Source organism: Varanus komodoensis, unplaced genomic scaffold (genome assembly GCF_004798865.1).
Source record: "Varanus komodoensis strain SLA01 unplaced genomic scaffold, ASM479886v1 scaffold12, whole genome shotgun sequence".
NCBI lineage: Eukaryota > Metazoa > Chordata > Lepidosauria > Squamata > Varanidae > Varanus > Varanus komodoensis.
In genome coordinates, this window is record NW_025335349.1 from 26,587,208 (window position 1) to 26,605,558 (window position 18,351).

Below are 18,351 nucleotides of genomic sequence, written 5' to 3' on the forward strand. Positions count from 1 at the left end.
CAGTGATATTTATTGGACCAAGCCCTGCCAGATTATGTGAATTTTTGAGTTATACAGAAGATTTTTAGCAGATTAAAGAAACTATAAAATTCAAAATTTTCCAGTTAAGAAAATTAGGTCCAATCAAGTTTACATTCCATGTTTTAATTACTGTTTACCTCACTTGCCACAGGGCGGCAATCTATTACCCCTGACAGTTTAAGACATTGAGTGTTATTGGCGAACAATGTTGAACTGCTCATGCTATAAAAAATTGTCTACTGGTTGTATATTACCATTATAACACCTATGAAGGACAGACCCTGCGTTCATGAACCTGCAGCTCTGATTTACTTGGCACAAAAGAATCTCCTCCGTGGCTAGCTTGTGCAGGGTGTGCTTAGGTTAGTCTCACCCCTGGTGACTCCGTGCCAGTCCCGTGGACTTTGAACAATCCTTACAAGCCATACAGAAGGAATGGCAGGGCCACTGCTAGTGACAAGTTAATAATTGCTAGGGCCAACTACAGGAGCGCACACCTCAGAGCAACAAATATCTTGCTCTAGCCTAAAATCTCTTGCATCAGAACTGCCACATTCTATTAAAGATCCTTGCACAAAAGGGAGGCGAAGCAAGAGAAAAAAAAATAACGAAGAACATCTGTGACACCACTCTTCCTGGGAACAGCATCTGGCAGATCTAACCCTCCATGTGCCAGATTCCACAGCATTTCCAGACACAGGTGGTACTGATTTTAAGTTTTAATACTCCATTTCTTCAGAAATGCCCGTAGCGATAATCCTATTCTCTTATATAAGCAAGAAGAGAACTGGCCTGATGATTTTTAACTTTGTGAACACCCTCATGCATGGGTAGCCCAGATGGACCTTATGAAAAAAATGCCAACCATCATCCTCATAATACTCCAACATTAGACTAAACATACTGCTTTGGGGAATGATTAATTCATTGTTCTGAAGTTTTATGTGCTGCTTTATTCAGTATTAATACATTAATTAATGAGTTATCTGACTCTGGAACAAAATTTTAGCATTTAGGTATATCCTGACATACTTAATTTTACATACAGCCTCTACTTTACTTCTGAAGAAAATGTAAAAATAAAAACACCAAGTCACATCATAGCATACAGAAACAGCAGTCAGACTCAATGTTTATAACCAATGTTTATATCATTAAAAATCTCAGGATAGTTTACAAAATTTTAGAATAATAATTTAGAGCAGCCTTTCTCAACCTTTTCACCTTGGAGGAACCCCCGAAATAATTTCCATGTTTCAGGAAACCACTGTATTAAAATTAATATAAACAACAACCACAATCACAGCCTCTCAGTTCAGCCTATGCACATGCACTCAGAAGTACCGCAACATTTAATTTTATATTAATTTGCTATTATTTATTAATATGGCATATTAATAATATGCCATATTAATAATAACCACCCTTCCTATAAAAACTGCTTTGCAGGTACAGAGAGAAAAGGCCCTTCTAGCCTAGTCTGATCTGCCTATGGAAAGGGTCCACCAGCCATGTATGAAGGCAGCAGTTGCCTCTTCTTTGTCCCAGCACTGTGCCCCAGAGACTGGCCACCTCTGCCTCTTGAGGCTCCACCGGTGGCCCACCACTTCCTCCTCTTGCAGCTCACTGACCAGGGTCAGTTTCTCACCCCTTCACTTCAGTGGCCAGTGCCCATTTAAATCATGGATGGAGTATGTGATAAAAGGAGGGTGCAAGACTAGGGCCATCACCGGTTGTTTAACGCCAGGCATGTGGAATCACTACTGTGCTGCTCCCCATGAGCCTGAGGCAGGCTTACTTCCTGCTCCAGACCCTTCTCTCATGGGCAAGGATCTCCTTGGCCTGCCCTCCCATCTCCTAAGCAACCACAGCTGGCAGAAGCACTCCTCAGGCAATAAGTTGTGTATGTTTATATTATAAACACAAACACACATGAATGTGAAAACACAATGCTGGCTGGCTGGCTGGCTGGCTGGCTGGCTGGCTGGCTGGCTCGCTCTCTCTCTCTCTCTCTCTCTCTCCCTCCCTCCCTCCCTCCCTCCCTCCCTCCCCCTCTCCCTCTCCCTCTCTCTCGGATTCTGATTGAGAAAGGCCAGTTTAGAGTTTAAAGTACAGTTTTTCAGCACACCTCAGTATTACAGCATTCAAACTCAGAAAGACACAAGCAGTCCCTCTTCCCCCTAAAGCAGGAGTAGCAGATATTGCACTTACATACAAGTAGAAGAAGAAATTCAGCTTCAGTGTGGCACAGAGAAAAGGAGTAAGAGAAAATGCAGAACATAGAAGAGAGTCCTTCCCTGACTAGGTCACCTGATCAGGAGAGAAAAGCAAGGAAAGAAGAGGTGCAGACCTTTGGCATCATACACCAACTCAGGAAGCTAAAGCCATTCAGCAGATAAACCAAACACATACTATTCTAAGTTACAAGTATGAGAAAAAAAGTAGGTAAAGGCGAAGAAGCAGGTACACAAACAGCTAAACAGAGAGGAAACAACTACAGTTACTGAAGCATGTGATAAGTATGTGACCAGCCGAAAAATGAATGGCCTACTGAAAGATAGATGCATAATATCATAAAAGAACCTTTTGTTTTGACAAATACATTATTTTCTCCCAAATTATTAATGAATCTAAATAATTTGGATTTATGTTTATATTCTTCAAATCCATGTTTTCTCAATCAGTTCTTTAAGAAAAGTAAGCCCTCACTTTCTTCCTACTTTAGATTACAGCATTTCTTCCCAGCCCCAAATCCCTCTACACAGCAGCATGTTCTGACAGCCTAAACACAAAATCTACTCTAAGTCAAATTGGGGACTTAATGACTGGGTTCACACAACATGCTGTGAAACCATGGTGTCAACATCTGTTGGCTGAACCGAGGATAGTTTTGTCATGGTGGATTAAGCTTGGTTTATAAACCACCACAAGCCATGGTTTGCCATAAGGCTTGTGTGCTACATGGTGGCTTGCAGGATGACACAACCCACCAGGAGGCAAACAAACCTCTTTAGAGCTGCTTGATAAAAGCAACAACAACAAACCTTGTTGCTCTGCCCAAGCAATCAAGCTCCAATGACAGCCACCACAAAGTGCCCAGGAGGTACTTCAAGATGGCTGTCAGAGGCTACCCATGTTGCCATAGCTGCCAGCCAAAAGGGCTGGCACCCATAGGGCAAGTTGTGCTCTAAGTAGCCTTCTCTGGAGGAGGATGGGTAAAGTATGCTTTCTGTTCCATCCCATGCACAGTAGAGGTGCATGTTGCTCCAATTCTGGTAGACTGAGGTTGCCCAGAACCTCTCTCTGCCAGGATCTGCACTGGCTGTTCACATTCTTGCCTACCATTTTGGGCTCAAGGCACCAGTGGGGAAAAGGGTGCTTCATTTTCCCCATCCCTAGAGCTGCTTAAAAACAGTGACAGGGAATAGGGGAAGTTCAATGCTCTTGCAATGTCCCCGGGAGGACCAAGACAAGGAGGAAGTTCTGAAGCCATGATATGCCCAGTTCTCTGTTGGCCACAGTGCAGGGTCTGGGACAAACAAATCACATTGCATGGCTTGTTCCATGGTGTGGCTTGTGACATTTGAACTTGTCTGATATGTAAAACACAGTTATTTTTTTCTCTCTCACCCTACTGTCTTTCAGGGGGAAAAAGCTCAGAGAAAAGGGCTCTCAATGGAATGGCATCCAATGCTTCTTAAAGGAGCAGCTTTCATGTGTTCTATGGAAGATTCCAAGAGCCCGGCTTCTGCCAATATCTCAGATACAGGCCTGAAATATTGACTGCTACAAAGTGAACAGGAATTCAGTAGCAAGGTCCTTGGAACCTCTTATCAGAATCTTTTCCCCAGTCTGGTGCTTGGAGAAAAGATATAAAACAGGAGTGTGCTGCTGGACTTCTCTTTTCTCACTCAAGAAACGCCCTTCGGCAAACAAAAGAAAAAATCCACTGGTGAAGGAAGTATCCAATCCAATTCACACTAGCAGAGTTTCAGCCAGGCGCTAACAGACTCATTCAGATCAGCTCTTAGAATTAAATGTTTCAATTTCTGGTAATTAGCCGTGTGAAATGGAATAAATGAAGTCTGAAAAACTCCATCTGAATTTCATTGTGGAATGCAGAGCCCATACAAAGATATAAATACATTCTGTCTCATGTGAGATAGGGTGCATCAACAGCATCATCAATTTCTATGCAACCACCAAGTATTTTTTTCAAAATGTCTAAGCCACTCAGCAAGGTCTCCCAATAGAACTGCATATGGCTCTGTGATAACATTGGATTCAGCAGCTCGAAGGATCTCAACCTTTACTACTGAATTCTTTTAAAGCACCACTGAGAAGGCCAGTTTGAAAGTGCTTGGGAAGAAAAAGATGAGAGTGCCAAGGATGATTATCAATCAGGGGAAAGAGTATTATCCAATGACCTGTGTAGCTCTGGATAGCTTACTGTCTTCCTGTGACTACTATGGTGCATTTTCACTACAGTTTCTTTGATGCAAATATCTATTACTTTAGCACAACCCTCCAAATAAATAGCTTAGCCTGGCATTATTAGGTAAGAATTATCTGGCAGCTATGTTAAAATATGGAAGTGTAAGAATCCAGAGTTACTTTCTGCTTCAGTCAAACATGAACCTCTGCTCTTGTCCAGCAGAGAGAGCATAGGTGGCATGCTAAAGTACAGCTTTGTACCTTTGTAAGGGTGGAACCTTACGGTCCTTAGACATTGTTTCAAGGACCACAGGAGACTAGAGATGTCCAAAACAGAAACCCTTGGAAGGATGAATCAAAGATCTGAACCTCGTTTTTCCACCCATACGCTGCCAGCACAGAAAGAACTACACTGGCTGCGATTAAAATTATTCCTGAAGGGGAGGAAAGTGGACAGGGAATGTCAGAGATCATGCAGGCCAAGTTATGAGTTATATTGGGCCTCTTCCAGCCTCCTCCCATCCCACTTTGAGGTGCCATCACTAGATCAGCAACAAAGCCTGCCTAGTGAAAAATGCAGGATGGGAAGATGGGGAGGTTAGGATCACCTTCGGTATTCCTTCCTCCCTGGATCTGGATAGTTGGAAGCTGCAGAGCTTGGGGGTTTCAGCCCTCAAGAGCACAATATGATAGGATTGTGCCATTCGTTTCTTATATTTATCAATATGAGAAAAGTGCTTGAATAATATGTAGAGTACATAGATAGTTTAAGGGAAAAGCAAGTGGATGAGATGGGCCCATTAGTCAATGGTTGCCCTTACTCTGAAGGAATCTTTCTTGCTCTAGATGTCACCTATCGATTCTGTATCCATCTTTCTCTCCTTTTCTGTCCAAAGCCTTGCAAGAAATCCTAAAATTTTGATAACTTTAATTTTGGAAGCCACAGAAATTACACAAAGCATATGTGCACATTAACTTGCTTTGTACCATGCATTCTGGGACCTGAATTGTATTGACGTAAAAGGCACACAGCATTATATTATAACTGAACTCTGAGTTATTGTAACAGACAGAAGCCCTCCTTCATCAGAGTCATTGGCAATTATGCCACTACAAAACAAAAAGAAAATAAAAAACAAAACTAAAGCTGAGTCAAAAGAAATTGAACAAGCCATTCATACCTTTCCTCGTGCCAAGGCCTTATAGGCAACACGGATGATGTAACAGGACCAAATAATATTTAGCAACTGTAATGTTAAAAGAAGACCATTGAACAGCCACCATGATGGATAAGGGCCAATTAGTTCCCAGCTTTCAAAGAGGGTTGTATTCAGTATCCTGCAAGACAAAGAAGGGAACTTGTTATAATGCTTTACTGATCTCCCAACAAGCCCCAGCTCCTAATTGGAACCAAGTTGTCTGGATCATAAGGAAAAGTTTTACTGGGACAGATGTTTCTTCTCAGAATGTTGATGCCTCTGCTCTCTGAGAGCATAACATGTGCACAGACATTTCTAAGGAGCACAGGTTTCTTTTCCTTTCCCCAATTCACCATTCAGTTTTTAAATGATCTGGTTAAGTCAAAAGCTGAAATGCTCACCAATTCATCAAATTCTCAGACAGCTGAAAATGGTCTGTTATGATTTTTATCTCTCTCTCTCTCTCTCTCTTAGTGGCTATTGGAAGGCTCACTTTGACAAAGTTATAAAACATATGATCTACTCCACTGTACCTTGCTACAGCAGGAAAATATTTAAAACGGATTAGGAGAGACTTTAAAGAGAGGTGGGGGTTGAAGAGAAGGCTAATGAAGGCAGAAAGCTTTTTAAACTGAAGCCTTCTAAGACTTGCAATGCTCCTGTGGCTGGACTTCAGCCTGAGTCTCCAAAGACCTTTCCACTTTTAAGGGGAAATGGGTTCATGCGTAAGCCAACAGTTTGCAATCTGAGGAGTACAGTATGCCATTACTGTATGCATCTGGTGAAATAGCAAAGTCCCAGTGCAATCAGGCTAGTGGAAACTGCATTAAAGATTCACTGGTTCCGTTACCACACAATAAGGGCTTATTGAATGCTATAGTGACAATATGTGCAGATTACTGTGGTCTAATCACAAGAAATGGGCCCAGCAGTAAGAAGATTTATGTGCAAATACCAGTGCTCAAGTGAACAAAGCAAGATAGCATCTCAAAGCTTTTGTAACTCTGAAATTCCTCCCTGGTTGAGGGAGAAACCTATAATCATAGCTGGAAATAGAAGGATTAAATGAGCAAACCACTCTGAGATGTATCTTCCAAAACTAAAATGTAGATATGCTTGGCAGTCTAATTTCAAAGAATTGTTCAACAGTATTTAGTGAGTCTTTTCAATTGTTTTAGGAACTACCAAAAAGGAAACCTAAAACCAAAGAAAATACAGAACATAAAGGTGGCAGTGAATATAGTCCCTCTATTCTCATCAGTAAAAGGTATACCAAGGACTTGAACATATGAAGATACCTAATACCAAGTCAGACCATAAATCCATCACATTCCATACTATTTCCTGTTCACTACTGACAGTGACTCTCCAGTGTTTCAAGAAAGGTTCTTTTCCAATCCCTCCTGGAGATACAGAAACTGGACCTGGAATCTTTAAATGCATGTAACCTACAACTGGAGTATTGCTACATGAGCACAACTGTTGAGTGGTGAACCTCATGGTGCAGTTGAGACTACTAGTAAGACTAGAGTAACTCAATTGGATAAAAACACAAACTCACCTTCTAGAATTTGAGATAGGGTATATGTGCTTCACAGTGCAAATATTCTAGATGCAAAATTAAGTGATCCTCTCAATTCCTACCTTAAATCCATGAAACAAAACTACTGGATCATCAAAATGGCTCTCTAGAGTCCAGAACAACAGCAATCAAACTGCATCATGAGTGCCTAGCTGGATTTTATAACGATTATGAACATCTGTTTTCTTCATTATAGTATGGTGATACTTATTTGCTATATTGGAGGAAAGACATTGGCTCCCTCTTCAGTGAGAAGTATGAGTACTGAGGTCAGTTTTAATTACGAGGAAATGAATGTTCTTCTCCCGACTCATTGTTCAGTGACTCTCAGTTGTCCTTTGCAACTCCTGCTCATGGTGGCTGCTAGCATACCAGCAAGCTACACAAATACATCTTAATAGCCAGAACTAAGGCACCAGTTAATGGTGGAATACTGAACAGGCACAACAGAGATGTGAAGGCTCATCAGGCTTCTTAGAGAACTTCTGTAAACCTGAGATTCCAGTCCTCCAAAACCCCTGAGAAAAATGGCCTGACTTTTCTTTCCCACTTCAACCATTTATCAAGATCATAGTAAGAGTGCTCTAATGAGAATGAATGAAGAATGCTGCAGTTCTCAGAACAAAAAAGCAAAGCAAGCTAGGAAAAAATGGGAGGGGGGAGTTCACTGGTTGTAAAATATTAAAGTGTAGCTGATCAATCAACATGTGGACAAATACAGGTGGAATTTTCTGCTGAAGTAAGTATTTGGAATGTCCATGTGCATATTTTTTTCACTGTGGAATTGGATAAAGAGATGTTAACCTAAAAGTTGGAACCGTGCCCTTCTTATCCACCACACATTTAAAAGTATTCCAACACAAGAGAAAGTTAATTTTGACAAGTAGTATCAAAATACCCCAAATTCTGGGAAGGTGCCAAGGAAAACCTGGGGGATTAATGAGATCATTACCATTACCCTTGATATACTAAGAGACTGTGATGAACATTAACATCTGGAACACCAGCAGCACAGATTACCACGAGGGTGCATAAGAACAGGTTGCTTACCTGTAACTGGTGTTCTTCGAGTGGCCATCTGTGCAGTCACACATATGGGTTCTGCGCCTGCACAGTGCCTTTGGCCGGAAGATTAACAGCTAACGGTTTTTGGCGGGAACTCCGCTCCCCCTCCCCCCTAGCATTATATAAGGAGCGGAGTGTCCGCCATTTTCCAGTCTTTGAAAGACCAGCGTTTGTTGTATACTAAAAGGGTTTGTCAGAATGACAAGAAATCCAAATTCAGTAGTGGTACGACACATAGGAAAAAAGATATCATAGTATCGCAGAAAATAGTCAGACCACCCATGACACCAAGCGGGGTCAGAGGGTGGGTTGTGTGACTGCACAGATGGCCACTCAAAGAACACCAGTTACAGGTAAGCAACCTGTTCTTCTTCGTCATGGCCTCTGTGCATCACACATATGGGTAGAATAGCAAGCTTACCCGAAATGGAGGAGGGAGGTGTCATCAACGAAGGACAGAAGAAAGAACAGCTCTGCCAAAGAGCAATCCTGTCTGGCACGGACATCGATTCTATAATGTCTGGCGAAGGTACACGGAGTAGCCCAAATGGCCGCTCTGCACATGTCTTCTATCGGGGCTCCTGATGCAAAGGCCGAAGAAGCAGCGACAGCTCTTGTAGAATGGCCTCTTGGAGTACATGGTAAGTCCAACTTAGCCAACTGATAAGATAGGACAATTGTATTTACTATCCATTTCGAAAGACATTGTGAGGTGACTGGGCAACCCCGATCATGTTCCGAATATTTCACAAAAAGTCTATTGGAACACCGAACAGGCTCAGTCCTGGACCTATAAAAGGCTAAGCAACGACGAATGTCCAGCATATGTAGAGATCGTTCTATCGGATTCGAAGGGGTTGGAAAGAATGCCGGTAAAACAATCTCCTGTTGCATGTGAAACGAAGTAGCGACCTTCGGAAGGAAAGACGGATCCATTCGAAGAACCACCTTTTCCTTATGAAAATTTAGGAAGGGGGGGTCTACCCGAAGGGCGCAGAGTTCAGATGATCTACAGGCTGAAGTTACTGCAACAAGGAAGGCCGTCTTCCATGAAGCAAGGCGTAGATCAATCGTCGCCATGGGTTCGAAAGGTGGTTGAGTCAGTGCTTGTAAAACCACCAAAAGACTCCAGGTGGGCATTAGAGGTCTTATAGTTGGATGTAGATTACTCAATCCTCTTAAAAATCTTTTAATCAGAGGTTGAGCAAAGCTGGAGAGGCCATGTATAGTTCCCCGATAATGCGAAATCGCTGCTGTATAAACCTTTATGGACGAGGGTTTGAGTCCAGACTGATGCAATTCAAAGAGAAACTGAAGTATCTGTGAAACAGAAGCTGAAGGGGCCAGAAAATTGGCAAATGTAAATTGGCAAAGTTAGAGAATCTCTGCCATTTTGCCGCGTACGACTTGCTAGTAGATGGTCGTAGCGCAGATTCGAGGATATACTGTAGGTCTGGGTGTAGACTCTGCTGAGCAGGAATAGTTGGAACAGTTTGTGGTGTCAATACCGTTGTATCAGAGGTGATCATTGTATCCTCCATGCAGTCAGTTTCAGCAATAGCAAATCTGGGTGACGGATTGCGCCCTCCCTCTGGGTAATGAGATAAGGAAGAAGAGGGAGTTGGAGAAACTCTTCTCTGGAGACGTGAAGGAGAGTTGAGAACCATGGTTGGCGTGGCCACCAGGGGGTGATCAGTACCCCTGTGGCCCCGTCGTGAATGATCTTTGCCAACACTCTCATGATGAGTGCGATCGGAGGGAAAGCGTAAAAAGTCATGTTTGTCTAGGGAATCATGAAAGTGTCCCCGAGGGAGTCCTGATCCACTCCCGCTCTGGAACAGTATGTCGTGCATGCCCTGTTCCGTTGTGTGGCAAACAGATCGATGTCTGGCTGGCCCCATCGGTGAAACAGCATGTCGCGAACCCGATGGTCTAGCTCCAATTCGTGGGACCGCGACTTATGTCTGCTCAAGAGATCGGCGTCTGTATTTTCCGTGCCCACAAGGTGAACTGCTACAAGAGTGATACCTCTCGGTATGCACCAGTCCCAAATCTGCATGACCAGGCAGGCTAGTTTTCGGGATCAGGTTCCCCCTTGTTTGTTTAAATAAAAGACTGTCGCCATGTTGTCCGAGGTCACCTGGATGACCTGCTGCAGAAGCACATCCTCGAATGATTGAAGGGCTTTGAAAATGGCAAGAAGTTCCAGAAAATTGATATGGTTCCTGCAATCCCGATGACTCCATATCCCTTGGGTACGTAGATCGGAACAGATTGCTCCCCATCCCAGTAGAGACATATCGGTACCGAGGGTTATTGTAGGGTACCGGGGTCGGAATGGAACGCCTATGGTTAGATTGGCTGGGTCTATCCACCATAACAGAGACTGAAGAACAGAAGCCGGGAGTCGAATCCTTTTAGTAGGGGGGTCTATCTGTGGTCGAAACACCCCGTTGAAGAACAGCTGAAGGGGACGTAGCCTGAGTTTGGCGTTTGGAACCACAGCAATGGAAGCAGACGTGACCCAACAGACTCTGAATAGACTGGGCGGGAGCAGTTCTTGCTTGTCGAATCCGAGCGATGCAATGAGCAATCCCATGTCGTCTGTCCCGAAGAAGGAAGGCTCTTGTCAACGTCGAATCCAGTCGGGCTCCGATGAAGTTGATCACCTGCGTAGGGAGAAGGGAAGATTTCTGTCGATTAATACAGAGTCTGAGATCGTGCAATAGAGCACATGTAAACTCAACAGCAGACGAAAGTCCTGCTTCTGTGTTGGCGACCAGCAACCAATCATCAAGGTACGGGTATATCTGAATTCCACGTAATCGAAGGTGTGCACAGACAGGGGCCATACACTTCGTAAAAACTCTTGGTGCAGTGGCCAATCCAAATGGTAGCACATTGAATTCATAGATTCCAGAGTCCACCGCAAAATGAAGGAAACGCCTATAACTTGGATGTATTGAAATATGAAAATAGGCATCCTTCAGATCCAATGAGGCGAACCAATCCCCTCTTCCCAGCAACGGAAGAATACTTTGAAATGTGGTCATCCGAAACTTCTTTGGTGTTATAAATCTATTGAGAGCTCTCAAGTCCAATGTTGGTCTTAGACCCCCATCTCGTTTCGGAACCATAAAGTATCTGGAATAGAATCCGTGGAATCCTTCCGATAACGACAGGCGACGAATAGCTCCTTTAGCGAGGAGTTGATGAATCTCGTCTAACAGTACCAAAGAAGTTGGAGTATATTGAATAGGATTCGCTGATGGTACAACGTCGAATTCGATTCCATATCCGTGCTGGATGATAGATAACACCCATCCATCAGATGTGATGGACTCCCAAATGGAGATTCGACTCTTCAGTTGATCCCCAAATGAGAGGGGGGAGTTGGAATGAGAGGAGAGGTTCACTCGTCACATCAGCGCTATCGCCTGTCCGTATCGAAAAGGCGGCAGCCCTGTTGGAAGCGCTGTGGCGGTTGTTGCCTGCAACGCTGCTGACGTTGATGCAGTTGCTGCTGCCGAGGCGGAAACTGTTGAGGGTACTGTGGACGTGACCATGACCACATGGGGTAGAGATTGCAATTCCATACGAAGGGCGGTCATCCTTGATTCATGGATTTTCTTCAATTTGCTGTCCGTCCTTGCATGGAAGAGACCGGAACCGTCGAACGGCATCTCTTCAATTCTCTGCTTCATCTCATCCAGAAAATTGCAATTACGCAACCAGGCGTGCCTGCGGAGGGAAACTGCACCGGCCAGCGACCTTGAATCAGAGTCCATGTGGTGCCTCGCGGTAGAAAGCTGTTGCACCGCCACTTGCATAGCTTCCTTAACAAAATCTTAGCAAGTTCGCCCTGGTTTCCCGGAAGAGTATCGATGATGGCGTCCAGGCATTGCATCAGGAAATACTGGTAATGTGCCAGGGTTGCCTCATAATTGGAGATTCTTAAACCAAGGCCCAAAGCTGCGTATACCCGGCGGGCGAGAGAATCAACCTTTCTACCCTCTTTGTCACGAGGTGAGTTGTGTCCATGGACTTCCCGACCCTGCGAGGATTCTACAACAACCGAATTCAGCTTGGGGTGGCAGAGAAGAAATGGGATGTCCTCTTCCCGCACCTGATACATGGACTCGTATTTACGAGAGGTCAGTTGTGGATTAGCTGGGAGGTCCCACGGCTGGGTCATTGCCTGCCGTAAGGTCGTAATAAACGGCAAGGCAATAGATGTGGATCGTTCACCTCTAACCACATCATAAAAATGATCAGTGCTCGGTCCCGGCTATTGGTGGGCTTCTATATTGAGCGATCTCACTAGTCTGGCCACAGATCGTTAAACGATATGTACGGTTCCTCAGGCGACCCCGGACCCTGGGAAGCAACTAGAGCATCCGGCGAGGTTGAGTCAGCCTCAGACTCTTCGGATTCCATCCAGTAGGGGGGTGGTACACTGGAAGAAGACTCTCCTGGAGACTCCAATCTGCCACTCTCTCTAGATGGTGCCCTTGGGGCGTCTCTGGGCGTTGAACGGAAACGCTGCCGAGGCGCTGATGGTGAAGATTGTCCCCTAGAGGTTGGATAGTAGGCTGTAGAGTGGTACTCTTCCTTGTCTCAGAGCAGAGGAGTACCTGGAGTGGTACCAATCATCAGACCTCACATCCGAGGAACGGCTCCTACGGCTTCTTGGAGGGGAGATGGTGATCTCAGTATCCATCGGGATCGGAGGCATCGGGGTTGGTGATTGAGCCCTAGGTGGGGAGTCTCGTATTTCCCCATCAGAGATGGAACCCCTCCTCGAATCCATAATGGGTTCGGCTACCGGCCAGCGTGGTGAGCCCGGTGGGGTGACCCTCATAGCCGCCTGGATGGTCGGGACCGAGGGGGTCGTTTCCGAAGTAGGTATCAGAATCAAGGAAGAGGCCGAGCCCAAGTGACGGTGTTTTGCCTGCTCGGGGTTCTTCGGCTTCTTAACCGGCTTGCCCGTCTTATCCTTCTTGGCCTTCTTATGCACAGGATATTTATCTGAGTCGCTGTGTTTTCTTTTTTCCTTTTGCTTCTTCGGCAAGGAAACAGACTGATTGGCCATAGCATGAGCGCCTTCTTCAGAAGGGCGTGAGGGTGGAGCAATGGAGGAAGAGGCCGGACGTTGCGGCAGGTCAGCCAAAGTTGGACGGCCTTCGGGTGGGGCCACAACAGTGGAAGGCTTAGCCACCAGCCAATCAGATTGGAGGAGAGCCTGATCCCAAAGGAGTTTGCGGAGGCGGTTCTCCCTGTTCTTCCTCGCCTGTTTAGAGAAGGCCAAACAATGGCCGCACTTATTGGTTCTGTGCCCCTCCCCCAAACAAAGGAGGCACAGATCATGCAGGTCTGCGGCGGGCATTTTGGAACCGCATTTTCCGCACTTGCGGAACGCCGCCCGTTGCACCATCGTAGAATGAAGAAAAAAGGAGATACTAAAGCAGGAAAGTAATATTTTTGGGGGGTTTTTTATAGGAACGATAAAGAAGAAAAAATGGTGCAAAGTTAAAAAAATATAAGTGAAATACTAACAACAAGAACAAGGGATATAAACTTGGTAAGAGAAAGAGAGAGATTTTCGGACGAGCAAGAAGGTAACAAGTTGAGCGAGAGCGAAGCGGCACGAGGCACAACGAACTACGGTCGCAAAGACTGGAAAATGGCGGACACTCCGCTCCTTATATAATGCTAGGGGGGAGGGGGAGCGGAGTTCCCGCCAAAAACCGTTAGCTGTTAATCTTCCGGCCGCAGGCACAGAACCCATACGTGTGATGCACAGAGGACACGACAAAGAAGTGCTACCATCTATTATCTTCACTAAGGCACATAAAACTTATACAGCAGAGGGAACCTGAAAACAGTCTTACTTGTTTTGTCTATCACAGAGAAAGATGTACTTGTGCATGCTATTATTTTTAATTTATTCATTCAGAATATATGTATAACTCTTCATTTCAAGGCAGATTCTGGAGTGGTGAACAGTAGCAAGATAGAACAGATAAAAGAATAAAGACAGTAGATAAAAAAGGTGAAATTAAAACTGTGCCTTGTCAGCTAGAAAGGTTTTCCGGAACAAAGATGTCTTCAGCAGTTATTCAAAACAACATAGCATTAGTGCCTGCCTGATTTCCAGAGGCAGAGTTCCAAAGAATTGGGGCTGCCATTCCCTAATCTGTGGTCAAGAGATAGTGAACCACACCTCAAATCCCTTCTCTTAAGCGTAAGCTGTAGCAGACAGAATCTGAAGAGATGAAACACCCAACTCAGGCCCAGTCTTAAACAGCTTGCTGCTGTAAACATTATATTAAAATAGACTGCCAGAGCTTGGGACTCCTGATATTTGCTCGCTCATATTGCTCACTCTTCTGACTTATGGAGCCCCATAATCAGAAAACTTAGTCTTTTATAGGGGACTGTACTTACAACACACCTATGACGACTCCTGCCACTGAAGGGGGCAAGGCTTATTTGCTTTTAAAATTTGGCCATACTGAATTCTGGGAACCTAAGAATCTTTTGCTCAGTCCTTCAGCTTTTGCTCAGTCCTTTGCTCAGTATATCACCAATAGCTGTGACCATCCCTGCCAATACTTACCAGACAGGAAAAATCCCCAAACGGATAACAATAAACACCACACAAAACAGTATGAAGGTGGCATCACACAGTCGTTGATATTTGGCATAGTTGGCCATTTTTGCCACCTAGGAAAAATGGGAAAGGATTAAAGAAACACCAACTGCCAATGCAATGACCCATTGTTTACAAAACTTCTTCCAATTACTCTAGGTGTACTAGGAAAAAAAGTCAATGTAAGTAGGCACTTTACATAAAAGAACATGGAAGACACAAATCCTGCCTATAAGAATGACAGATTGCTTATTTGTAGCAGTGGTCCTTTAAGTATGAAGTCCCACATATGGGTTAAGCAACTATGTAAAAGATAACCACAGGTAACCATTCAGAACATTTTAGAGCTTAACAGAGCTTGAGGTGGAAGCCTTGCCCACTGCCTGTGTATGCTCCAGCCATGGTTCCTGTTTGCATCTCAGTTCCCAATCTGCCACAGTGGTGGAAAGTAAAAGGTGAGGCATCAAAGTGGGGATGAAGCTGGGTTGTGAGTTCACACACAACCAGTTCTGAAGAACCATGGTTACAGGTAAGCAATCTTTTCTTCTTCATATTCTCTGTGACTCATACAGATAGGTGACTAGAAAGGTACTAGATAGGTACTGGAGAAAGGAGATGACATGCAAGGATGTTCTGGTCAGCAGTAATGCCTGATTAATGTAGATGGCTGAGCCAGGTGGAATTGTGGTAGAGTAACCCACTTGAAAAAAGTGGTTGAAGATGTTGTGGCTCTGGTCAAATGGCTCTTTACTTGAACAGAGACTGGGAAATGAATCAAATGGTAGGCGAGGAGTATGGCTGAGAATAACCATTTGGTTTGATGCTGTGGGGATACCAGTTGGCCCTTTCTGGGACTGGAGAAACAGATGACGAAGCAAGATGATTTTCTGAAGGATGGCATCCTAGACATGTGGAATGCTCAAGCCCTCTACATGCTTCATTTTTAAGGGAAAATGAAGAAGCACAATTGGTACTACTATGCCTTGTTTTTAGTGAAATTGAGAAACAACTTTTGGAAAAGAAGAGCAGCCTGAGGGGAAGAACTTCATTATTATGAAAAAATAAGGAATGGTTGGTTGTGACATATAGCACAGAGCTGACTCACTCTGTAAGCAGACATAATGCTAAGACTGTACTTTCAAGGTGAAGAGTCAAATGCTGACTGTGGCAAGGGGTTCAAATGACTTAGACATTAGTAAAGTTAGTGCTATGGAAACGTTCCAAGAAAGAACTGGAAGAGATGTTAGTGGACAGAGGTTAGAAAGTCCTCAAGAAAGCTTTGTACCATAAGCATGTGAGAAAGCAGATCTTTCCATGTTGGCATGACTCAGTGAAATTTCTGCCAGGTACATTTTAATGGAAGAGAAGGCTACATTCTTGGGTTTTACTGAAAAAAAGAAGTCCAATGTGAATTGATGCCCTGAATGCTTTCCCCCACAACTGCCAGTGTAAAAAGTTCAAATGGATTATTTGTGTGAGACTATCAAGACCTCTAAGTACTTGGTTTGAGAATTTAAAGGGCTGGTTATTTTCCAGGCTGTAATGGGAAAGAACTGTAAATCCAGGTGCCTCAATCGTTCACTGAGATGAACAATCCAGCCCTACTTGAATAATATGTAGCAAGCATTTCTACTAAAACCAAAGTCCTCTGATCAAGATGGAGCAGCAATGGTTACACAACCAGAGAGATGGTTGGGGTTGCATCACACTGGTTGGGGTTGCAGAAGCTGAAGTCTTAGACAAGAGAACCTAGTTGAATCCACCAGTTCAGGGAATTTCTGACTGAATTTTGGATGGAGAGGTTAAGAATTTGGCATCTCTTTCTAGACTGGAAGTTCTCAAGGGCCGGGACTGCAGGGGCCTCAGATGGAGACAGACTAATGGGATGACCACTGTAGTCATGACCAGGAGTCCAAGAAGGGATCAGATTATGACATTAGAGAGTGGTGAAAAGCTCCCTTGCTATGAAACAAAGGTTGTCTCTTAGTATATATGCTCAGGTTTGAGTACAATCAAGAAATAATCTTGAGATGAGTGAAGTAGGATTTTTCCTCACAGACCTGAAGGCCAAGAGATTTTAGAAGGATAGGGCAGGTATAATGTCACTGGAGAGTTGATAATGGGAGTAAGAAAAAACCAAATATCAATGCAGGGGAATACTATGAACCCTTTTTGCCTTACGCAAGTGGCAACCATTGTCATACAATTTGTAAGTGCCACACTAGAGGAGGAAAAAGTTTGTTGCACAAGAACCTGAGGAATGGCTGAGAAGTGAGGGTATGGCAATATGGAAGTAGGCATCTCTAAAAGGTCTATTGTTGTGAACTACTTGTTCCATTGTAGAACAGGGCTGTAAGCACAGTCATCTTGAAATTTTGGGGTGTTATGTAGCTGTTGATACCCCAGAAGTCTAATATGGGGTGTATACCTCCACCCGTTTTGCAGATGGTGAAATATCTCAGGAAGAGTCCAGGTATTCCTTGAGCAGAGGGGAGCTTCTGTATTCAGAAGGATGGCAATTTCTTCTTGGAGCCAGGGCAGGATGGGTAGAATGGGAGACCCCTGAGGGAGGGGGCTCTTTGAACTCAATGAGCTAGCTCCAGCTGACAATGGAGAGTATCCACTTTGTTATGGCAGTATTCTTCCACACTGACAGGGACTGATGAGGAACCCTGAACTAGCTCTGTAATAATAATTAAAAATACCATTTGGTCAGGGCTCTTAACATGAATAGGTTGTATTTATTTTGGAAGGGTTCTTTTGATTTGAGAGGAGATAGGATGTCTATTTAACACCCTGGTTTTGATCCTGAGTCAACACAGCAATAAGACAGGCACTAATGTTGCCAATATTGGAATGAATGATTAGAGGAGGAAGCTGTTCTCATTTTATGGGCAGACACCTTCATTTTCTGTACCTGATCTAGGGTATTACCCATGAACACACTGAATAGTTCCTCACTGTTAAGCAGGCAGGTCTTCTAATGTTAACTTTGATTCTTGCTGAAGTTCTGAGGTGCAAAACCAAGCATGTCTCCTAACAGAAATTATGTCTGCCACGGATTTTGAACCACAGTCAGCCATGTGGCAGAACACATTAGTTTCCTGTGTTGCCAGCCTCTGCACTTTGATTCGCAATGACATTTCTGAAATCAGATAGAGCGGGGAAGAGACGCTGACCTGTCTCTTGTGATCCCTGGAGTCCCCCAGAGGTAAGAGCTCAAACCATGCTCTGGGAGAACGGACTCAGTGATAGGTCACATGGCGAGGCAGAGAAGTGGTGGCTGGGCGACACGGACAGCATGGGAGAAGGGTTGCGTGCAAGAAGTGAGCTGCACACAGGAAGCGAGCTGTGCACAGGTGAGGAAGCTCTGTCTGAAAATCGGTTGTGTTTATCCA

At 44.3% G+C, this 18,351-nt stretch overlaps 1 protein-coding gene across 3 annotated transcripts in view; it reads right to left on the minus strand.

The window, feature by feature from the left end:
- CERS5 (ceramide synthase 5) overlaps positions 1–18,351 on the minus strand; it is a 62,651-nt gene that overhangs the window by 4,166 nt on the left and 40,134 nt on the right. For all 3 annotated transcript variants that reach the window (XM_044422020.1, XM_044422019.1, XM_044422021.1), the window contains 2 exons: positions 14,921–15,027; positions 5,637–5,793 (listed from right to left, as the gene is read on the minus strand). In XM_044422020.1, coding sequence (XP_044277955.1) covers positions 5,637–5,793; positions 14,921–15,027 — 264 coding nt within the window. The remainder of the gene's footprint in view (positions 1–5,636; positions 5,794–14,920; positions 15,028–18,351) is intronic.